Source organism: Centruroides sculpturatus, unplaced genomic scaffold (genome assembly GCF_000671375.1).
Source record: "Centruroides sculpturatus isolate CEXI.00-Female unplaced genomic scaffold, Cexi_2.0 scaffold137, whole genome shotgun sequence".
Taxonomy (NCBI): Eukaryota; Metazoa; Arthropoda; class Arachnida; order Scorpiones; family Buthidae; genus Centruroides; species Centruroides sculpturatus.
Window position 1 is genome coordinate 232,410 of NW_019384453.1, and position 20,817 is coordinate 253,226.

The window sequence follows — 20,817 nt, forward strand, 5'->3', positions numbered from 1 at the left end:
TAAAAAAAAACAATCATTTTTATTCTTTAGAAGAATGATTGTGATCTTTTAAACATTTTCTTTGTATGATCGTTCAAACTATCGATATAAAGAATTTTTAATGGAATTTTTTGAAAAATGAAAATTAATGAAAAAAATTTTTTAAGAAAATGGATATCAAAAGAGAATAAAGGTTTAGAAATAAAGTAAAAAATTTTAACTAAACAAATATGAAATGAATTATAAACAAGACTTTTATATAATAAATGAAGAGGATTTTTATAATTTTTCTTATGTTTAAAGAAAGAATTAATATGCTTTACGTTTTGACAAATAATACAGATATTTGGTAAAATCTGGAAAAAAAAAATTGGAGAACAAAGAACATGAATGCAATATTAAGAAAGTGAAGATTAGCGTGGTAAAAACATATCAGTTGACACGACCGTATTGCTGAGGAATATTTGAGGGAAAGAAAGTCAGAGTTTCCCTTATTGAGCAAATATACAAAGATAGATAAACAGTAAAATATATAGCAACGAACATACTGTACAGAACATAATGGAATGGAGATGTCTCAGCTAACAAGTAAGTATGACTGCTCGCAGTATATAGAAGCGTGTAACGTCTCGAGGCACCTATGTAAAAACTTTTATACACAAAATACTTCTACAACGCTACCAAACATTTAATCGTCGAAAAAATTCCGGAAATTAGACCGGATGTCGTCAACACCTCCGTTAATTAGCAAACATTTTTTCAAAATGCTGTATTTATTAATTAATTAAAATTGAAAGTCACGACACGTTTATTATCGAGATAGAAATTGTAAATAAAACGTCCGACGATTGATAATTCCGTATTCGGAATAAACATTTATAAAAAATTAAAGAAACGAAAGTATTTTCTAAATTAAATTATTGTATTTCGTCATAAAGATTTACGAGTCTCGATCGAGAAAGAAAATATGACAATGAGCGTGCAAAAATTCTATTTGTTTTCCGATTCCGAGAAGTATTAATTCGATTTAAATTTAATGCTCTTAATTTTTAACATTGAATTTCGATCAAAACGTGTCGAAATTTGCATTTTTACGAGTTATTTATTGATTCGGGACCCTCGATAACTTTTAAAAATATCAATAACGTATAAAACTTATTTAAAGAACAATTAAATTTACAAGAAGCTATCCTTTTTATAAAGAGAAGTAACTTTTGATAAGTAAATATTAGCATTATTTTCCTACGAACTTATCTCATTGCCGATGATAAAGCCGCATTGCGTAATTAAAAGTAAATTATACTAAATCGAAAGGCGAAAAAATGTCATTAAGGCAAACATTAGTGTAAAAAAACCATAATTGATAAGCTATAAAATGAAATTTTTTGCTACGATTTTACCTTCTCGAGTATATTTGAAACGTGTTTACAGAGGCGAACGTTCGGTAATTTAGCGTATACAATAAAATTGAAAGTAGAAAATTGCAATAAATATCCGTTTAAAATAATTTAATACTTAATTAAACAAATTACGATTATGAGTAATTATTTTAAAAATATTTCTATAACTACGGATCCTGCGTAATTGTTTCGACACATTGGAGTGATTTGGTGACAATTACATTGACATTACTAAACGTCATATGAATTTTTGCTGGATTTGGAAAGACGTAACAAATTTGCGGATTAAATCAATTTAGAATGTCACGAGAAGATACGCCATCGTTAGGGGAGGTCACGATTTTATTTTATGGATAAGGAACAATAACATGATGTCACATTTATAACAGTCATGCGAATTGGGCTGAGTTCGGATAAGATGAATGATAAATCAACGATAATAATCTCATGATTTTTATGATAACGTCGGTAAATAAACGTTTTTTTTTTATAATTATCGAACCTCAAAAATGTCGACTAATACCTTAAATGTTTTATCAATTGAGTCACAATTTTTAAATTCGTTATAACAAATTACAGTTTATAGATAAGTGAATCGACAAATTTCATTTGTTGATTTCGTTTACAAAAAGTAGTCTATTTTTGTATTGAAATAGTTAATTAATTGTACTGTATATAATAAGTAATTTTATGGAAAATTAATTTCGTAAAGGATATAACCCCGAGTTATTTTTTCACGTGTCACAAAGGATGCACACCCCACTGAAATTTAATATCTTTGCATATAAAAACGATACTCGCCTACCGTACATACAAGTCGTGTATATTTTATTATATTTTACAGATACAATATAATTTGACTCGTAATAAAATACAGCTAAATACATTTCCGTTTTTGTGACGAACGCATAAAACTAACAGTAGTTTACGTAACAGCGCGTATATCGATACAATACGATAACAACACGTATTTTAATATAGGCTATAGACAATAGAATATAGAGTGTATAAACGTTAATTACCGTTACAAAAGATGGAAAAAATAAAAATCTTAAAAGGGCACCGAAGACCATTTTTGTATAATTTAGACCACGATTTGATAGTTATTCGATATAAAAAATAATCAGAAATAGGATCATTGTAAGAAAAGAAAGTAATCAAAACTTTATGGCTGCCATTTCCCCTCCCCGCCGCTTCCGAAACTGGAACTAAATCGGGTGTGGCGCTAAACCGAAGAAGTATCTTGTAAGTTTAATTCGCAGATATCGAAGGGTTCCGTGTTTTAATAATTTTAAGGGGAAAGCTCGCAAATACTCATTATCTCTAATTGGGAAAACGCTGTATCTAGATTTGAATTATTTAATTGTCTTCTTGAGGTGGGAGACAAACTGTAAGCTCTTACGTACAAAAAGAAATCGGTCGAACATATTAAGTTATTAAAATTCTGAATATATAACATGTTTCGAAGAATTAAATCGTGTATATAATATTCGAATTGGTTCGTCGGCAACATTTCTGAGGGTGTAGCTCGGTATTTATTTCTTCGCTAAAATGATTTTTTTTGTAATTCGAATAGCTGTTCATGTAGTCATTAAAAGCCAAATTAATTAGTATAAAATCGTCTTTAAGTCGATCGCGTTAACACCTTTATTAACGGAAGTGATTCAAGTTTTTATCTATTACGATTAAATTCTTCTATTCAAATGAAAGATTTTCTTACGAAAAAGGTATTACTGTATTCGTTTAATAAGAGGATATTAAATATTCAGAAAAATTAATCGCTCGAAATTGGGATCACGGTTTCATCAACCCTTCTATAGAGGATTAACTCCATTGAATTTAATTTTGTAATTGGATAATTTCGTTAATTTACGTTCATACGTCCCAGAAAACGGAATCAAGATTGACAATCGGCAAGGTTAAATGTTGAAAACATAAATTAATGGGATACAACAAAGCTTAATTGTTAAATCGAGAACAAATCCTCATTACAATAGTTGGTAATGAAGATTAACTCTTTCTGTTTATCACTTTTACTTTATTTTTAAACACGACTTTCTCTTTTCATTCGTGATTAATTATGTATTAAGCTCGCGTAAACCTTAATTAAACGCAACTGCAATTATTTTCGTGTAAGTTTCGATGCGAGTAAGGATTTCATTCCCACGTAAATATAATTCACTAACTCGAAAAATCGAAAAATAATTAACTTAATTACTCATTAACCAATTCAAAACGGATTCGCGCGATAAAGTAACGCGTAAACACGGAATAAATATCAATTTTTATTGAATTTTTTGCAAAAATACCATTTATTGTAATCTCGAAATTCCTGGAGCGCACGTCCGTCTATAAAAGAAATACTTAACGTATTCATCTATTTATGAGGATAAAAATATTCACATTAAATCAACATTTTGTCTAGTGGCAATTTATTCCTAAAACTTTATAAATAATAATAATTATTTTTATAATTATTATTATTTATAAATTTCACTCCGCTTAGTAGATATTTAAAACTCGAAAATTTATTCTGTAATTTTATAGATTACAATCGATTTTTCTGTTCACTCGTATGCGTCATAATATTCTGTCCTTGGCCATTCTCCTAAGTCGTTCTCCTTCGCCCTGTCCTCTCATTCCAGACAGTTCTATATCCAGCATTCCGCATCCGACATACTTTATCATCCTTTCTAAGGAGGGGTTCTATCCACCTTAACCTCGTTTACATCCACCCGTGACGTAATTCTATTTAAAAAAATGAATTTTTAAACCGAAAATAACAATTGTTAAACAAATCCGATGATAATTAACTTTTAAGAAAATCATTTTTCAAACGTGAAAAAAGGTCGCGTAACCATTTTACTCTTTTGTAACCATTTTAATTATTATTTTTGTAGGTTATCAGCTGTCGTAATTTAACTTTCGTGTTTATTTTTTTTATCTCTTATCCTAATTATATTTTAAATAATTATCATAAAAATTCAATTATACGTTGTAAACTAATAAGAGTTTAATGGAATTTGCGTATTTGTTACGCCGACAAATTATATTTAAAAAGCGTAAATAATTCGCTTAATAATTAATTGTATCGATTAATAAAAAAAGAAAACGGGTCGAAGAATTTAAATACGTTGCGTTCGACCTTACGAAGGACGAACCGACGTCCTTCGATAAGTCCGGGGTTCGCACCCTTCGTAAATTCAAACCGTAACGGTTTTTGTTAATATATTTTTTAAATTTCTACCAGATTATTCATTTATTGTTATAAAATTTTATAAATATCCGAATAATTTTTAAAATACTTTGTCGATAAAACATATGTTAGGCATATTGCCCCGTATCCGCCGTACACGTGAATCTGATTATATTTATACGTCTACTTTTTTAAATTTATACTCAATTTATAAGTTTTTTTTCCATTTTAAAATAAAAAGTAATAACCAAAATAAAGTTTTGTTAAATTCAGACATAAATAATTGCTTTTTTTATAAAATAAAAAAATTATTTTTGTAAATTTTTCGATTTAAATTTTTATATTCGCGAATAAAATATTATTTATATTTTAATTGTACGGATAATTCGCATAAATAATTTTTCTACTTAAAACTTTTGCCATCGGCATCGAACGATTTCAAGAAAAACCCGAAAAAATTCCAACTGGACAAAAACGAGTAACAATTTAAAAAAAACGCGAGGGGGAGCGAAAGTTACGCGGTTACGTCAGTCATTCAATTTTCGTTTGGTTCGCGCGTCGAGGCCGACGTCATCGGCCGTCACGTGAACGGTTGAGCTCGTGTAGGAAGTCGGCGCAGGCGCCGTAGCATTTTGAACATTACTCGATGCACGTGACGTGATGTGGCAAAGCGCCGTTTGGACTGGGAGAAGGAAATATTCGATACTTAGTCGTGCTTTTTATTGGAATTGTGTAATGGCATCCGAGGTGATATGTTGTTGAGGGTGGTCGTGTTGTGGCGAAGGCTCGTCCAGGCTCTGTCGTCTAACTCTGTTCTTCGCGTGTTGTCGTCCAATAAAGCGGGAGACGACGTTACCTACCATGACGAAGCCATGGAGGAAGAGGAAAACCCCGAATTGTAAGTTGTATCGTAACGAAATTAGGTTATTGCGAAGCTTTATTGACGTTTGGCGAAACCAGACTCTAACCTAATTTAATGTGGCGTTAATTAAACAAAAGCGATAGTTACCGCGATGTTAACTTTATGGCGCCAAATTGTCACGAATTTACCCGCGATCTACCTCGTGTTTTGCGCCATCTGCTATCATTTACGCCCTTTAAGAGACTTAATTCGGAGGCGTAAAACGAATTGGGTCGTTATCCTAAATTCTTAATTTACTTACGTGATATATATTTAACGGTATACCCTTCCAGGTTACCTTTATATAGGGCTAAACTTTGTTTTTAGGTTGTCGTAACACCTCGAAGATGCCCCGAATTCTTTTAAATGTTTCTTCCCATTGTTTAATATTTGAATGAGGAGTGTGACGTGTGTAATGTGACGTCACGTCGTGTGTGATGTTCTTTTCGTTCTTTAATGGGTACGGGAGTAAGCGCGTGCCCAAATATGTCGATTGTTTTAAGTGGAGCGTGTTCGATTTTCTTTATAATTATATTTATAAAAAGCTGCCCGGAGAGAGGAAGAGAGAGGATACGATAATGAATGTTGTGAAATTTCACGTGACGAATGTCATATGACGGGATGCCGTCGAGTGCACTCTACGATAAATAATAATGCTAATCAAATAATGCTTTATCTGTATGCAACATTTACCTAGACAAAATATAAGATTGCTTTGTCAAGGTTCTTTTTTTATACGTATAATCGTCTGTTAATATTTATGTATCTTATTCTATAAGTGGACTGTTTTGTTTTGGCTCTTGCAAAATTCAATTCCTGTTTTTGTTTGGTGTTTGGTATTTCTGCAACTTTTAAACTCGTGACAAATGTTTATTCTTAAAACTTATCTCGTATTATCCGCTGGAATGTAGTCTTTTGTTTAAATTTGGTACAAAACCCACAATTTTGGCAAAATAATTTTTTTCTAGTGTAAACCTTGCATTTAAAAATCCAAACTTTAAACTTTAAAGGAATTTATAATCCCCCGTCGAACCGGACGTTCGAATTTGTTCGCCGGCTTCATATTGGTTATTTAAGACCGCGTGGAAATGGCGTTAGTGCAAAACTATTAATTTGCCGTATCGATTTCCGTTCTACTTCTGTCAGACTTACGTGGCGGGAGTTTGCTTCGACGATTGGCCGAGGTCCTCTGTACGAAAATGTGATGAGAACGTGTTTATAATTTATTTTTACCGTGTACTTTTGAAATGCTAATTATCTTAATTTTTTTATTTTTGATCTACTTGCGGCAGATAGTGTGACGTAACTCCGGCATTGGCAAATAGCTCGGAATCGTTCGGTTAAATATAAGTTTTTAAATATAAATTGGGGTTTTTTTTTAATCGTTACTTGCGGTTTTGACAAATGCATAAGTTTGTTACGCAAAATTATGCAAAAAAAAAAATTGCATTAATATGAGAAATATTAAACATAACCTAATTACAATTTAAAGTTTTAAACATTTATAATTTAATTTATTTGTACGTGTTAAATAGCATTTGATATTATTAATAAAAAGTTATTTGATAGAAAGGTTACTGTGATTATTACGTAAGGAATTTTGTCTTGGTCTCTGTTGAAAGTGGATCAAGTAAATAAATATACTTTGAGATATTTGTAACTTTTCAGATAAATTTTATCCATTAATTTTTCATTATAGATTAAGTTATTGCTTTATCTTTTAATTTTTACTAATTACAATTTCATTAATTATTTTAATTAATTTTATTTTATCCAGTTTTTCCATGTATTAATGCTAGTTTTAGTATTCAATAATAAATTTTTAAAGCATATTTTCATGTTAAAAAGTAATTGTTACACAATATAAATTTTTATATTTGCTTATTAATATTTAAATGAAAGAAATTAAAATAAATTTTGATTACGAAATTGATCAAATTCACAAACAGAAATTTAACAGAATTTTTATTGGAAAAAACCCGTGATAAAAATTTAAATGATAATGGAATTATGATAAGTATTTAATGTTAGATATCGTGTGATAAAAATATTAATAATTCAAACCTGTATAATAAATACCAAACCATTACTTACAAATTTTCTCACTTATTATTAGAAATATTTAATATATTTTTAATTTCATTTAATCACAGTCTATAAATATTCTTGTATAAGTTTNGTATATATATATATATATATAAACATATTAATTTGTTTATGAAAATTATATTTAAGTGTGATATTTTTAAAATAAGTAATGCAAAAAAGGTTTAGCAGTTTATCATAGTATCAAATGTTGGTAAGCAATAACTGTAAAAATTGAATAAATAAAAATAATAAAATATTTTTTTTAACTAGTTTCATTTAGAAATATAATTTGCTCACAATTTGTTATAATAAATTACAAATTTTATTTTATTATAATTATTAAATATATAAATTATATTGAGAAGACTTATAATAATAATATTTGATCACACACATTACTGTTTATTATTGTATTTAGATTTTAGTTGAGATTAATAAAAGAATTATACTATTTTAGTTGGAAATCCCCTCCCTTCAACAGCGAGAAGCAAGTAAGAGTTATCTTATTTCAAGAGACCGATTCAAACGGAAGAAAAATATTGTTTGATTCGAAATCGTTAAGGGATAAGGAAAATAAGGAGATTAATTCCATTTCTTCAAAGAGAAAGAAAAGGTCTCATTCTTCGTGCAGTTTAGAAAATGTAAATAAAGAAGTTGAAAAACCAAAAAGGAATTCATTAAAAATACCCAATGATGAAGTAAGTATAAATTTTAAGTATTACTTGTTAAAGGATACTTTTATTTTTTAATTTATTAATAACTTATACGAAAAAGATTTTATACATATGGTAACAAAAAACAATTTATAAAGCAAACTGATCAGCCAAATTACTGAAAGAAAATTTAACGTTGTGCAAGAATTTAAATTTTTTTAAATTTACAGTTAACATGATATAATGCTTGATGGGTATTTAAGGCATTTATATTGAAAACAGTTCCAAAACAATAGTTAAATTATAATTTTTCTTATATAATGTTTTTTAAGCATCTCTCTTTTAATCTAATCCCGACTAAATTTGGTTTCATTGTGTGTAGTAGGCCCTTGAAACTATTGGAAATTTCAAATTTACATTTCTTGTGATTAACTTGAAATAGGTGTGTCGAGATTACGCTAAAAGTATTGATGTGGCATTTTTTTCCGAAAATTTGTAATTGATGAATGAAAATGAAAATGTTTCTTGTTTCCTAAATTTTTTAATGTTTCTTCTTCATAACAGAAACTGAAATTTATATATAGATTAATCAGTATCAGCTGATGATGATATTGCAGTATCATGTGATCACATTATCATAACAGCATCATGTGATATTAAGTAAGAATGTTGTATCAGTTTTAATATTGTTTGTAATAATAGTGTAATATCTATATATTAAGTTTATTTTTGATTTGCTGGCCAAGAAAATGATCAAAATAGCTAAAATAATTATTAGAATTGTACAATAATAACCCAGATTTAATTTTTAATGAACATTATGAAATATTGCATTGTTCTTTCTCAAAACTAAATAAGCATATTAATCATCAGTAATTTAATTTAAACAAATTTGATTGAATTAAGTTCAAAAACCTAAATTAAAATATATATATATTACAAAATATATTAAAAATAAAGACAAAGTTTTTCTAACTAGCTGTTTTTTCAAATAAATTCAGAAATTATGCCAAGTAAAACAAAATGGGAGAATTCTACTGTATAAACAAACCAGTTTTGAATGCAAATTTCAGCTAATAATGATTGTGATTAAAAATTAAGACAAAATATTTTTTGATAAAACAATAAATTTAAAGAAGCTGGAAGCAAAAAAACAGAATGTTGATGTGGAAATAGAAAAGTTGTGAAACAAGATGTAATCAGTTAAATACAAATGCTAATGAAAATTATCTGAAATTATATATATACTGAACTATTTCATATTGAACAATAGAACAAATAAAGAATAAGGAAAAATTTGGGATAGAGAGAATGTTGACAGATGGGAATTGAGAAATGGAACTAACAAATAAAATTTGCTCACGTTAAGAGGATCTTAGAACCGAACACTAAAATATTCTGCATAAAAGCACAAGGGGAGGTTTAATGCTACTGGAAATTAAGATGGAAAAATAATCGAAAACATCGAAAACAGTTTTGTAACTGAACTAAATTATTTGGTTATAACAAATAGAGCAGATTAGAAAGAATTTGTTAAGCATTATCGTAGCTAAATAACTAATAGAAAGAACAGAAAAGAAAGTTAAAATATATTTTCTGATTGTGATTCTACAAGCTTGTGTTTCATTTTTTTACTTGCAGTTTGTTTGGACAATTTCCATTCAATATGTTTGTTTCAAGAAAGAAAAAAATATTGAATGAATTTTCTTTCTTTTTGAAGTTATTAAGTCAAAAGAAAAAATTTTGAATAGAAATTTGGAAATTGCTACCTTTGTTTAATATTTTTTGAATTTGTGTATGTTTGTATGTGTACACACTAATTCAAAAATTGTATGTGTGTACACATATAGTTTTTGAATTAGTGTATATATATATATATATATAAACATATTAATTTGTTTATGAAAATTATATTTAAGTGTGATATTTTTAAAATAAGTAATGCAAAAAAGGTTTAGCAGTTTATCATAGTATCAAATGTTGGTAAGCAATAACTGTAAAAATTGAATAAATAAAAATAATAAAATATTTTTTTTAACTAGTTTCATTTAGAAATATAATTTGCTCACAATTTGTTATAATAAATTACAAATTTTATTTTATTATAATTATTAAATATATAAATTATATTGAGAAGACTTATAATAATAATATTTGATCACACACATTACTGTTTATTATTGTATTTAGATTTTAGTTGAGATTAATAAAAGAATTATACTATTTTAGTTGGAAATCCCCTCCCTTCAACAGCGAGAAGCAAGTAAGAGTTATCTTATTTCAAGAGACCGATTCAAACGGAAGAAAAATATTGTTTGATTCGAAATCGTTAAGGGATAAGGAAAATAAGGAGATTAATTCCATTTCTTCAAAGAGAAAGAAAAGGTCTCATTCTTCGTGCAGTTTAGAAAATGTAAATAAAGAAGTTGAAAAACCAAAAAGGAATTCATTAAAAATACCCAATGATGAAGTAAGTATAAATTTTAAGTATTACTTGTTAAAGGATACTTTTATTTTTTAATTTATTAATAACTTATACGAAAAAGATTTTATACATATGGTAACAAAAAACAATTTATAAAGCAAACTGATCAGCCAAATTACTGAAAGAAAATTTAACGTTGTGCAAGAATTTAAATTTTTTTAAATTTACAGTTAACATGATATAATGCTTGATGGGTATTTAAGGCATTTATATTGAAAACAGTTCCAAAACAATAGTTAAATTATAATTTTTCTTATATAATGTTTTTTAAGCATCTCTCTTTTAATCTAATCCCGACTAAATTTGGTTTCATTGTGTGTAGTAGGCCCTTGAAACTATTGGAAATTTCAAATTTACATTTCTTGTGATTAACTTGAAATAGGTGTGTCGAGATTACGCTAAAAGTATTGATGTGGCATTTTTTTCCGAAAATTTGTAATTGATGAATGAAAATGAAAATGTTTCTTGTTTCCTAAATTTTTTAATGTTTCTTCTTCATAACAGAAACTGAAATTTATATATAGATTAATCAGTATCAGCTGATGATGATATTGCAGTATCATGTGATCACATTATCATAACAGCATCATGTGATATTAAGTAAGAATGTTGTATCAGTTTTAATATTGTTTGTAATAATAGTGTAATATCTATATATTAAGTTTATTTTTGATTTGCTGGCCAAGAAAATGATCAAAATAGCTAAAATAATTATTAGAATTGTACAATAATAACCCAGATTTAATTTTTAATGAACATTATGAAATATTGCATTGTTCTTTCTCAAAACTAAATAAGCATATTAATCATCAGTAATTTAATTTAAACAAATTTGATTGAATTAAGTTCAAAAACCTAAATTAAAAGAAGTAAAAACAATTAAAACCCTGTGGATTTCATATTTAAATTAAATTAGAAAAATGTTTATTTTGTCATTAAAATATTTTTAAAACCTTGAAAATTTTCAATTTCAGTAATCCATAAATTACATAGAACAATTTTAATTTTATTTTACAAACTTTAAATCAAAAAAATATAAAAATTTTCTTAACTTAATACAAACTTCTTATTGCTAAATCTAATTTGCCTGTCAATTTTTATGAAAATTGGAATGTGTTGGTTATTGAAAACTATATAAAGGCAGTCTGAATGCTCTGTTAATTTTCTGTTTGGCATTGGAATTATATAAACTTAGGTTATATAATCATATAATTTTATATTTATATATATAATTCCATGCTGTTAGATTTAATAAAGACCATGACATGGTATTCTGCATAGGAAACTTTTCGATAAATGTATTAATAGTGATTCAGCAACTTTTATTATATGAAACTGAATTAATTGTATTCATAATCTATTATACTTGTGATGCAAAGAAAAGTATGGAATTAAATAAGATTTAAATTGAATTTAGATATTTTAGTAGTGAGAGTTCTGAGCTTTATATGAAAATTTTAAACATTTATATCATTGTAACAAATCCTATTTATGATTATGATGTAAAGTTTTTTCAATTGCACTCAGAGATAAAAATTAGTGCTCCAAGAAGGAGTTGTTGAACATAATTGTACATGTATGAGTGAACATAATTGTACATGTATGAGTGTAATGGTAATACTTACAGTTGCTGCAAGTGATCCTCTAGTCCTGCCAAACTTCCAGGTTGTCCAACTTTGCATTCCAGATCATCCCAGACATGTTCAATCGATGACAAATCGGGACCGGACAGGCAGGGAAGTGTGACAAATGTGACAGAGACAGTTTTGTGACACTCTTGCTGTGTGTGGTCGAGCATTGTCCTGTTGGAAAATGGCTCTTTGAAGTCCTGCCACAAGAGGCAACACGTGTGAATGCACAATGTCACTAATATATCTCTGGGCTGTCATGGTCCTTGGATCACTACTAGAGTTGACTGGCTGTTGTATGATGGCACTCCAGACCATCATGCCAGCTGTAGGGGTGGTGTGCTGCTCCCCCTACAAAGTCTAGGCAGGATTGAGGCATTTACTACAGGGCCTCCAGGCATGAACATGGCTGTTGTCAGTGCCCAAACTGAATCTGGATTTATTGCTGTAGATCAGTGGTCTCCAAAGTGGGGTACACAAAGTGATACTTGGGGATAGGCCAAGTTTCCCTTCAAAATACTGTATGTCTTGTCTGCAGTCTGTCTAATCTTAGTAATTTTCCCGAAGAAGTAGGTTCACAATCATTTGTGATCATACACAGAAAAAATTTAAATTGCAAGTAGTGGGAAATTTAGCAGGAATTATGTATTTATAATAGAAATTTAGCAAATTTTATTATATTATAGGGGTACAGTACAACTTATAATTATTTTCATCTTAGGGATATAAGATCGAAAAAGTTTGGAGATCACTGCTGTAGATGACCCAGTTCCATTCTGTTGTGATTCAATCATGTTGTTCAAACACCACTCCAAATGGAGACAACAGTGGGTGGTAGCAATGGCAGCATATGTAATGGCTGCCATGATATCAAATGTTTCTCATCCAGGCACCTCAAAATGGTACAGACGTGTACAGTACCTGTACTGATCGTGCCATGTCACCTGTGTTCAGATGGCAGGCAACAATACAGTCAGCTGTATGTGTGCTTCTTGGAAGAGCAGCGGTCTTCTTAGGTTAGTGGTCTGTCGTGGACCTCTTGAGCCTGAGTGCCGTGTGTGTGAGCACTCTAGTCCACTGGTCTCAACACCTCAGTGTTGTTAGAATGCGGACTGTGGTGAGATAACCATCCAGCTTTTTTCAACCAACCAATGATCCTTCTCTCTCTCAAATTCAGTTAGTTATTCATATGTTCTTCAATTGGGATATAAAGGTATCTCTTGTGATACAGCATCCCTCTGCAACAGGTAAACTACAGACAGAATGCCTCTGTGTACTTATAGGCCAAGGGGATACAATTTAAGGCCCTCTGCTGGCATTATACAAATAGCCATCACATTTTAACTCTAATCATTTCCATATCTGCTTTAGACTTATCTCCATATCAAGTTTCACAGCAATATGACTTCTTGGTGCACTCATTTTTACAGCAATGGGTGTATTTTGTTTATTTCATGCTCTTGAAATTAAAAATTTATTTTAGTTACAGTATTAGACTGATATTTTATGAAGAAAAGATTTAATAAACTGTGTTTTCAATTTATACAAACAAATATCATTATATAAATATTTGTGAAAATGTACCAGTACATTTTCACAAATATTGTACCAGTGCCTGTGAAAATACAAACTTCCTTTTATGCATTTGTATAAATGAGTTGATATTTATCTTTTCTCATTCTGAAATTTCTCACATTAATAGCTCTCTTCCTTTTATCTTTTAGATTGTTAAACGTGATATTGATCTTCATATGCTGGAAGAAATGGTTTTTGGTTCTGTGGGTATGACTTACTCTGGAACGACTATGAAAATTCACACAGTCAGGTAAAAAAACATTATTCAAGTTGATTAGAAATTTATTTAATAAAATTTATTCAAGGGAAGACAATTTATATTAATAAATTTTAAGACAAATCTGAAAATACTCACTTTTTCAAGTCAAATAGTAATAACAAAAAAATTTTGAACACGAATTTATTATTTTTACAGGTCACCACCGCATTTGATCATTAGTCTTGTATTCCCTGCTCCAGTTCCTAATGAAAATAGAAGTAATAGGTAATTAACTAATAAACATTATGCTTCATAAAAATATTTATAGATTGTTTTTATTGATTTAAATGAATTCAGACAAATATTGAATTCTTAAATATTCCTAATTTTATTAATAACACAAGCAAAAAGTATAATTAATAAATCAAAAATATCAAATAGGAAAATGTGTACCCACAAAATATTTTGGAGCACGAACTTGAAACAGTACTTGAATCATTAAAAACTTCAAATCTTAAGATTTTGTACTATAGTTATTATATGTAATATTGAACAGAAATGTACTCGGCAAAATAATTAATCAAGTAACGAACACCTTATTCTTTGCCAAGGGAGTTTATTAAAAACTAACGTTTTCGATCTACTCCATAGATCATCCTCAGGTTGAAACATTCGAATTTGGAATAACAAAAATAGAACGCCAAATTCAAATTCAAAGAGATAAAACCGACAACGTAGCAACTAATTAAAATAAAAATTAAAGCGTAAAAATACATAAATGTAAAATAAATAACATACAACTACTAAATAATATTATAAGTCACTATTTGNATTCGAATTTGGAATAACAAAAATAGAACGCCAAATTCAAATTCAAAGAGATAAAACCGACAACGTAGCAACTAATTAAAATAAAAATTAAAGCGTAAAAATACATAAATGTAAAATAAATAACATACAACTACTAAATAATATTATAAGTCACTATTTGTTAACCAATAAAAATCATTAAGGTTCGCATATTGCGATTGCGGATATGGAGCAATTCAACAGCTACTTGTAAGTTTTTTAATGGCGTACTTCCATGCTGAGGGTAGGCCCTCCGCATCCCTGGCGTTTATGCATTTTTCATCTAACTTGCTCCTATATATTTCCATCTTTTCGGCAGTTCTCGCTAAAGTTGGGGAGTGCACTTCTCTGATGATTTCTGCATCCTCCCACCTAACTATGGATCCTTCGGCCTGAGCCATCTGGGCCAGAACTGTTGTGTTAGATCTTTTTCTAATATCGTATTTATGCTCTTTGACCCTTATTCCTAGGTTTCTCGTTGTTACTCCTATGTAATCCTTGTCTATTCCTAACTGCTGGTTCTTGTACGGGATCCTATACACTCCTGCTTTATCTTCCTTCTTAATATCCTTTATCATTTCTTAGGATCTTGTATAGATTCGGAGCTCGTTTTACGATCAACGTTGATGCTTTATTGTCCGCAATCTCCATGACGGTTCTTACATTTTTGTTGAATGTATACTTTGTGTATTTACTAGGCCCTTGTTTAGAGGCTCTTGTATCGCCTATCTCGAATTTTCTAATAATGCCAGCGATTATGTTCCTTCTGTAACCCAAAGTTTCTGCTATCTGCATAATCCTTTTCATTTCTTTGTTTCTGTCCATAATGTTATCGCAATATAGAAAAGCCCTTCTAACTAAGGCACGAAAAGCTGCTAATTTATAACGAAATGGATCACTGGACTGCGCAGGAATGTAGAGTGGACTATGTGTTGGTTTGGTATACACATTAGTAGATAAATGCCCTTTCTTAAAGGTGATATTAATATCCAAGAAATGTATCATTACAGAACTTTTCTGCTCTAGCTTCAGGTTTAGGCCGTCTTTGTTATCATTGATTCTTTCTATAAAATTACTGATTCCTCGATTACTTTTCCCATAGTATAAAGATATCGTCCACATATCTCTTGAAGTAAACAATATCATTTCTGAAGCTATGCACAACCTTTTCCTCTATTTTTCTTACCACCAATTCGCATAGAAGACCCGATATTGGGCTTCCCATAGGAACTCCCCTGTTTATATCGAGTCTTCTATGCGAATTGGTGGTAAGAAACATCAGTATATCAACAAAGTGTATAGGATCCCTTAATGATTTTTATTGGTTAACAAATAGTGGCTTATAATATTATTTAGTAGTTGTATGTTATTTATTTTACATTTATGTATTTTTACGCTTTAATTTTTATTTTAATTAGTTGCTACGTTGTCGGTTTTATCTCTTTGAATTTGAATTTGGCGTTCTATTTTTGTTATTCCAAATTCGAATGTTTCAACCTGAGGATGATCTATGGAGTAGATCGAAAACGTTAGTTTTTAATAAACTCCCTTGGCAAAGAGTAAGGTGTTCGTTACTTGATTATATGTAATGTTAGAAAATATTACATAAAATAAAAATGCAAAATCAAATTACTGTATTATTTTATTATTCAAATAAGGAAATTATTAGAGGATATGGATTTATTTAATGAATAAAAGAAGTTTACAAACAGCATAAATGAAAATTAAAAAGACGTTTCATTTGAAAATACCAGAAAAACAATTTATTTCAGTAATATGAACTTTGTTAAAAGTACTAGCTGCATTTATAAATATTTTGACATAATTATGTGTCTAATGTTGTTTTAAACATACATTTAACATATAACCAAATATTTATTAGTAAACAAGTGTGTGTGTAATGTGTAATGTTGGCTGTTGTATCTAATAATAATGTATATACAATAGAGCATAGATTATTTGAATCAATTGGGGACTGGGGTTGTTTGGAAAATTGATTTTTCAGATAACCGATTATGTATGAAAAAATACATTATTAATATTGTATATTAGTATTTCCCAATAATAGTATATTAATATATCCCATGTTTAAATTTTATCCATTGTGTGTCAATTCACGTTGAATTTTCTTCGATGTTAAGCCTAATGAAAATTTTTATAATAATAATTGTGGCTATTGTATCATTAAAAATTATTTCTTTATTTTGTACAAACAAAATAAAAATATTTAAAAATATAAAAACAAAAAAATTATACTTTAGAAGTTAATCTAGTATCAAAAACGTTCAATTCAGCATGACACAGTCCGACTGGAACACTTTCTGTTAACTGATGTTTTGGTTGATCGGCATTCGTATAATCGATGCTCTATTGTATTTTGATTAAACATGAGTCTAAATCATCATGCATTATCATTTTTAAATTAAATGCTTAAATTTGTAAATTTGTCGCCATGGAAATATTCTCATGTTTATGGTATTAAGGATGATGATCCTTGATACCATAAACATGAGAATATTTTTTTATTTACTGACAAAGTTAAATGTTGTTCATACTGAACTTAAGATAATTTTTTTGTATATAAAATATTTTTACTTGACTCACTTTAACAGTTGTATGGTTTTATTTGTTTTCATGGAGTCAGCACATTTTAAAACCAAAATATTTTTATTTAATTAATGTTGAACTTTTATAATTAGGGAAAAAGAATTAGAAGAATCAGGCAGCTGGCATCATTCATCTAACGAGATACAAATTTCGAAATGTTCTGATGTTTCTTCTGTTGGTAAGTATAATTTTAGTCAAAAATTGTGTTTAAAATGCAATTGATCTTCTAAAACTTTTTTAATATAATTAGCCCACAGTATTCCCGTAGACGTTCCCGGAGGTCTTTCTCTTTCTAATCATTATAATCACTATGGCGGTAGATATATTTCAAGTAAGTAATGTAATACTGATAATTTAATTATAAGAATTTCATAGAACATCACTAATTGCCTTTTAAAGAAACTTATTTAATTTAAATTTAATGTTATATATTATTGATACAATAAAAAATTGATTAATGTAGAAAAATAAGCTAAAAAGTAAAGCTGTAAGATATTTTATAAAATCATTTCTCTGAGTGATTTATTACATCATTCATTAAACAAATACGCTTTTATTTATTAATGAAATTAAATATTTTGTACAAAAATTTTTTTAAAATTTCAAAGAAATATATGATCAGGTAGAGCAGAAAAATTGACTTCTTAGTACACTAAAAAATGTGTTTGAACTGGAAAAAATATTACATTTTGGAGAAAATTTTTATTTAGTTCAGTGTGGATGTTTATCCCTTTAGATAATAAAGTTGTGCAGAACAAAAATCATTAATGTTTAATATCCTCTATAAGCCAAACTCTACGTGCCTGCGAGGTCACTCGCAGGCAGGTAGAGTTTTGCTTATCAAGGATATTACACATTAATATTGCAGTTCTTCATAAAGTAGTTGATCAAAAATTCATTAATTTGAGAAGCTAATTCAAAATATTTATTTTTGTAAATGTTATTCAATTCTTGTATCTTACAAACCTTCAAATAAAAATGTAAACATCAATACAGTTTATCACAAGAAATTTTAGAGTTTGAAATTGTTCCTTAATGTATTAGTTAATGTTGCATTATTCTGTAAATTTTCTGCAATATTGTATTTTTGTTTGATCTTTTTGTCTTTAAATCAGATTAATTTAAATTATTTTTCAATCATTATAAACATAAATTTTTCTTCTGTTTTAAAATTGGTTTTATAATACAAGTTTAAACATGTGAAGACTTTACAGAGATATTTTTGTGTTTTTGATATTATTTAAGTTGTATTATTAATGCATATTTTAATTTGTATATTTCAACAAAATAAATAAATTAGATAATAAATGCTGAATGTAATCATTTTTATAAAATTTAACATAGACTCTCTGCAATCTACTGGAAGTACCAGAAGTTGTCATAGTTTATCACCTATTTCTCCAAATAGTGTTAGTTCTAGTTTAAATTGTTCTGGCAGTTTTAACAGCTTGCAACGCCGCCTGTTGAGAAATATGGCTACAAGTATTGAATTTGGATTGCATCCAAAATCCGATGAGAGTTCTTCAGTAGAAGAGGTAGGATTTTGCAACATAAAATTTTAATTACAATATTATTTTAATTAATTAAAATGGTTTAAATGTTAGAGTTTGATTAGAATTAAAATTAAGGGATAAAATAAGTAGTAAAAAAAAAAATTCTCTGTAGGAGTAGATAGTATAAAAATTTGAGAATTCTGTATGATGATAATTGGGTTTTATGATAATCTGTAAATTAGAAAACCCTAATTTTTATATGAATGTTTATAAATCTCAATAAGGTTCATAAGATGCATTTAATATTGCATTTATTTGAATTTTTAAATTAACATATTGATTGCGACAGACAAGCAAGCTTGCTAAACATGATGATTGGATGATAAGTATGAAAAACAAATATTGAAACAAAAAAGCTATGTCTTTATTCAGCAAAATTGTTTATTCAAGCATTTTTAGTTTCACAGGTTATATTTAGATTATATAAGAACTTGCATGCAGTTTGGTTTTTTGTATATGTCAGCACGGCACAGTCTGTCAAGGGGGATGCCTCCCAAGAGTGCTATATATGGGAAACTGGTCCCTATTTAGATGTTACAAATGTGAAGAAAACCCAGAAGACTCCAGGTGGTCAGCCAGTTGGCAAGGTACAAACCCATCACCAACTACCTGTCTTTGGTGGTTTTATCCACTTGGCCACTGGTGAGTTTGTTGCCTGCAGAATGCACATATAAATCCAAAAATTTACAAATTCTTACATTTCTGTTTTTGAAAAGTATGTTTAACAATTCTCATGGATAAAGCTTTCCTTGCCTTAATTCTACATTAATTCAGTTTCTTCATTAATATATTATATTAAATTCAAATATTTATCACTAGAGTTGCTAAAAGATCATTATAGCATTTTTTAGCATTAAGTAAACAATTTACCACACTTTATATTTTGTTTGAATTTAATGTCTTTATACATTTATTTTATGGCTGACAATGGATGGTACCAGTCCAAATTGTAATAAGAAAGATAAGTAAATAAATAAATACTGTACACTCAATAAAGTCAAAGTGGAAGGGACAGAGGGAAAACTTTCAAGTTACAGAAACTACCATTATTTTAATGAGGTCATAAATATTGCAATACGAACAGTACATTCAGATTTAAATACTTTGTGTTTCATCACTTTTTAAAGTACTTTTTAGCATCTGGATACTCACATTTACTCTTTTTTCTTTTGTTTTATTTTACTTATTGATGCTTTCCAAAATCCTCTAGTTATGTTTAGAATGGGCTCAATGAAATGTCAAATTCTTTTGCAATTTTTGATTCTCTGGTTTTGCATTCCTCCACAGTCATTATGACAGATACTTTTCTGCTATCAACAAAATCTTTAGTTTTCTCTTGGTCATTTTTATCAACTTTGGAATGAAATTGGTCAAAACATTAATAATTTGTCACTATTGGAGATGAAAGTGTTGACATACAACTCAAACTTTACAGTGAAATTTATACAGCATGAATAATTAATTCCAAATAAAAAGATGCGTATAGATAATCTCGTAGATTTGATTGTCCAATAACTCTAAGTTTATTTAAGAATAAGATGATTACAGTCGACCCCCCCCTATAACGTACGTTCCTATAACGACAATTCCTATAACGTAGCGAAAAAATTGTAGAAACTTTCGTATAACGTACCTCCTATAACGTCGTTTCGCGAGAAGATTGATAGAGTCTGGACCAATAGTGGATGAGCAGCCGAACTACTT

The 20,817-nt window shown here is 28.8% G+C and overlaps 1 protein-coding gene across 1 annotated transcript in view; it reads left to right on the forward strand.

The window, feature by feature from the left end:
• The first annotated feature begins 5,193 nt into the window (after positions 1–5,193).
• Positions 5,194–20,817, forward strand: part of LOC111620610 (folliculin-interacting protein 2-like) — a 46,443-nt gene continuing 30,819 nt past the window's right edge. The window contains exons 1-8 of the mRNA XM_023362576.1: positions 5,194–5,473; positions 8,022–8,266; positions 10,431–10,687; positions 14,055–14,155; positions 14,321–14,389; positions 17,653–17,738; positions 17,811–17,891; positions 18,905–19,105. Coding sequence (XP_023218344.1) covers positions 5,328–5,473; positions 8,022–8,266; positions 10,431–10,687; positions 14,055–14,155; positions 14,321–14,389; positions 17,653–17,738; positions 17,811–17,891; positions 18,905–19,105 — 1,186 coding nt within the window. The 5' untranslated portion in view covers positions 5,194–5,327. The remainder of the gene's footprint in view (positions 5,474–8,021; positions 8,267–10,430; positions 10,688–14,054; positions 14,156–14,320; positions 14,390–17,652; positions 17,739–17,810; positions 17,892–18,904; positions 19,106–20,817) is intronic.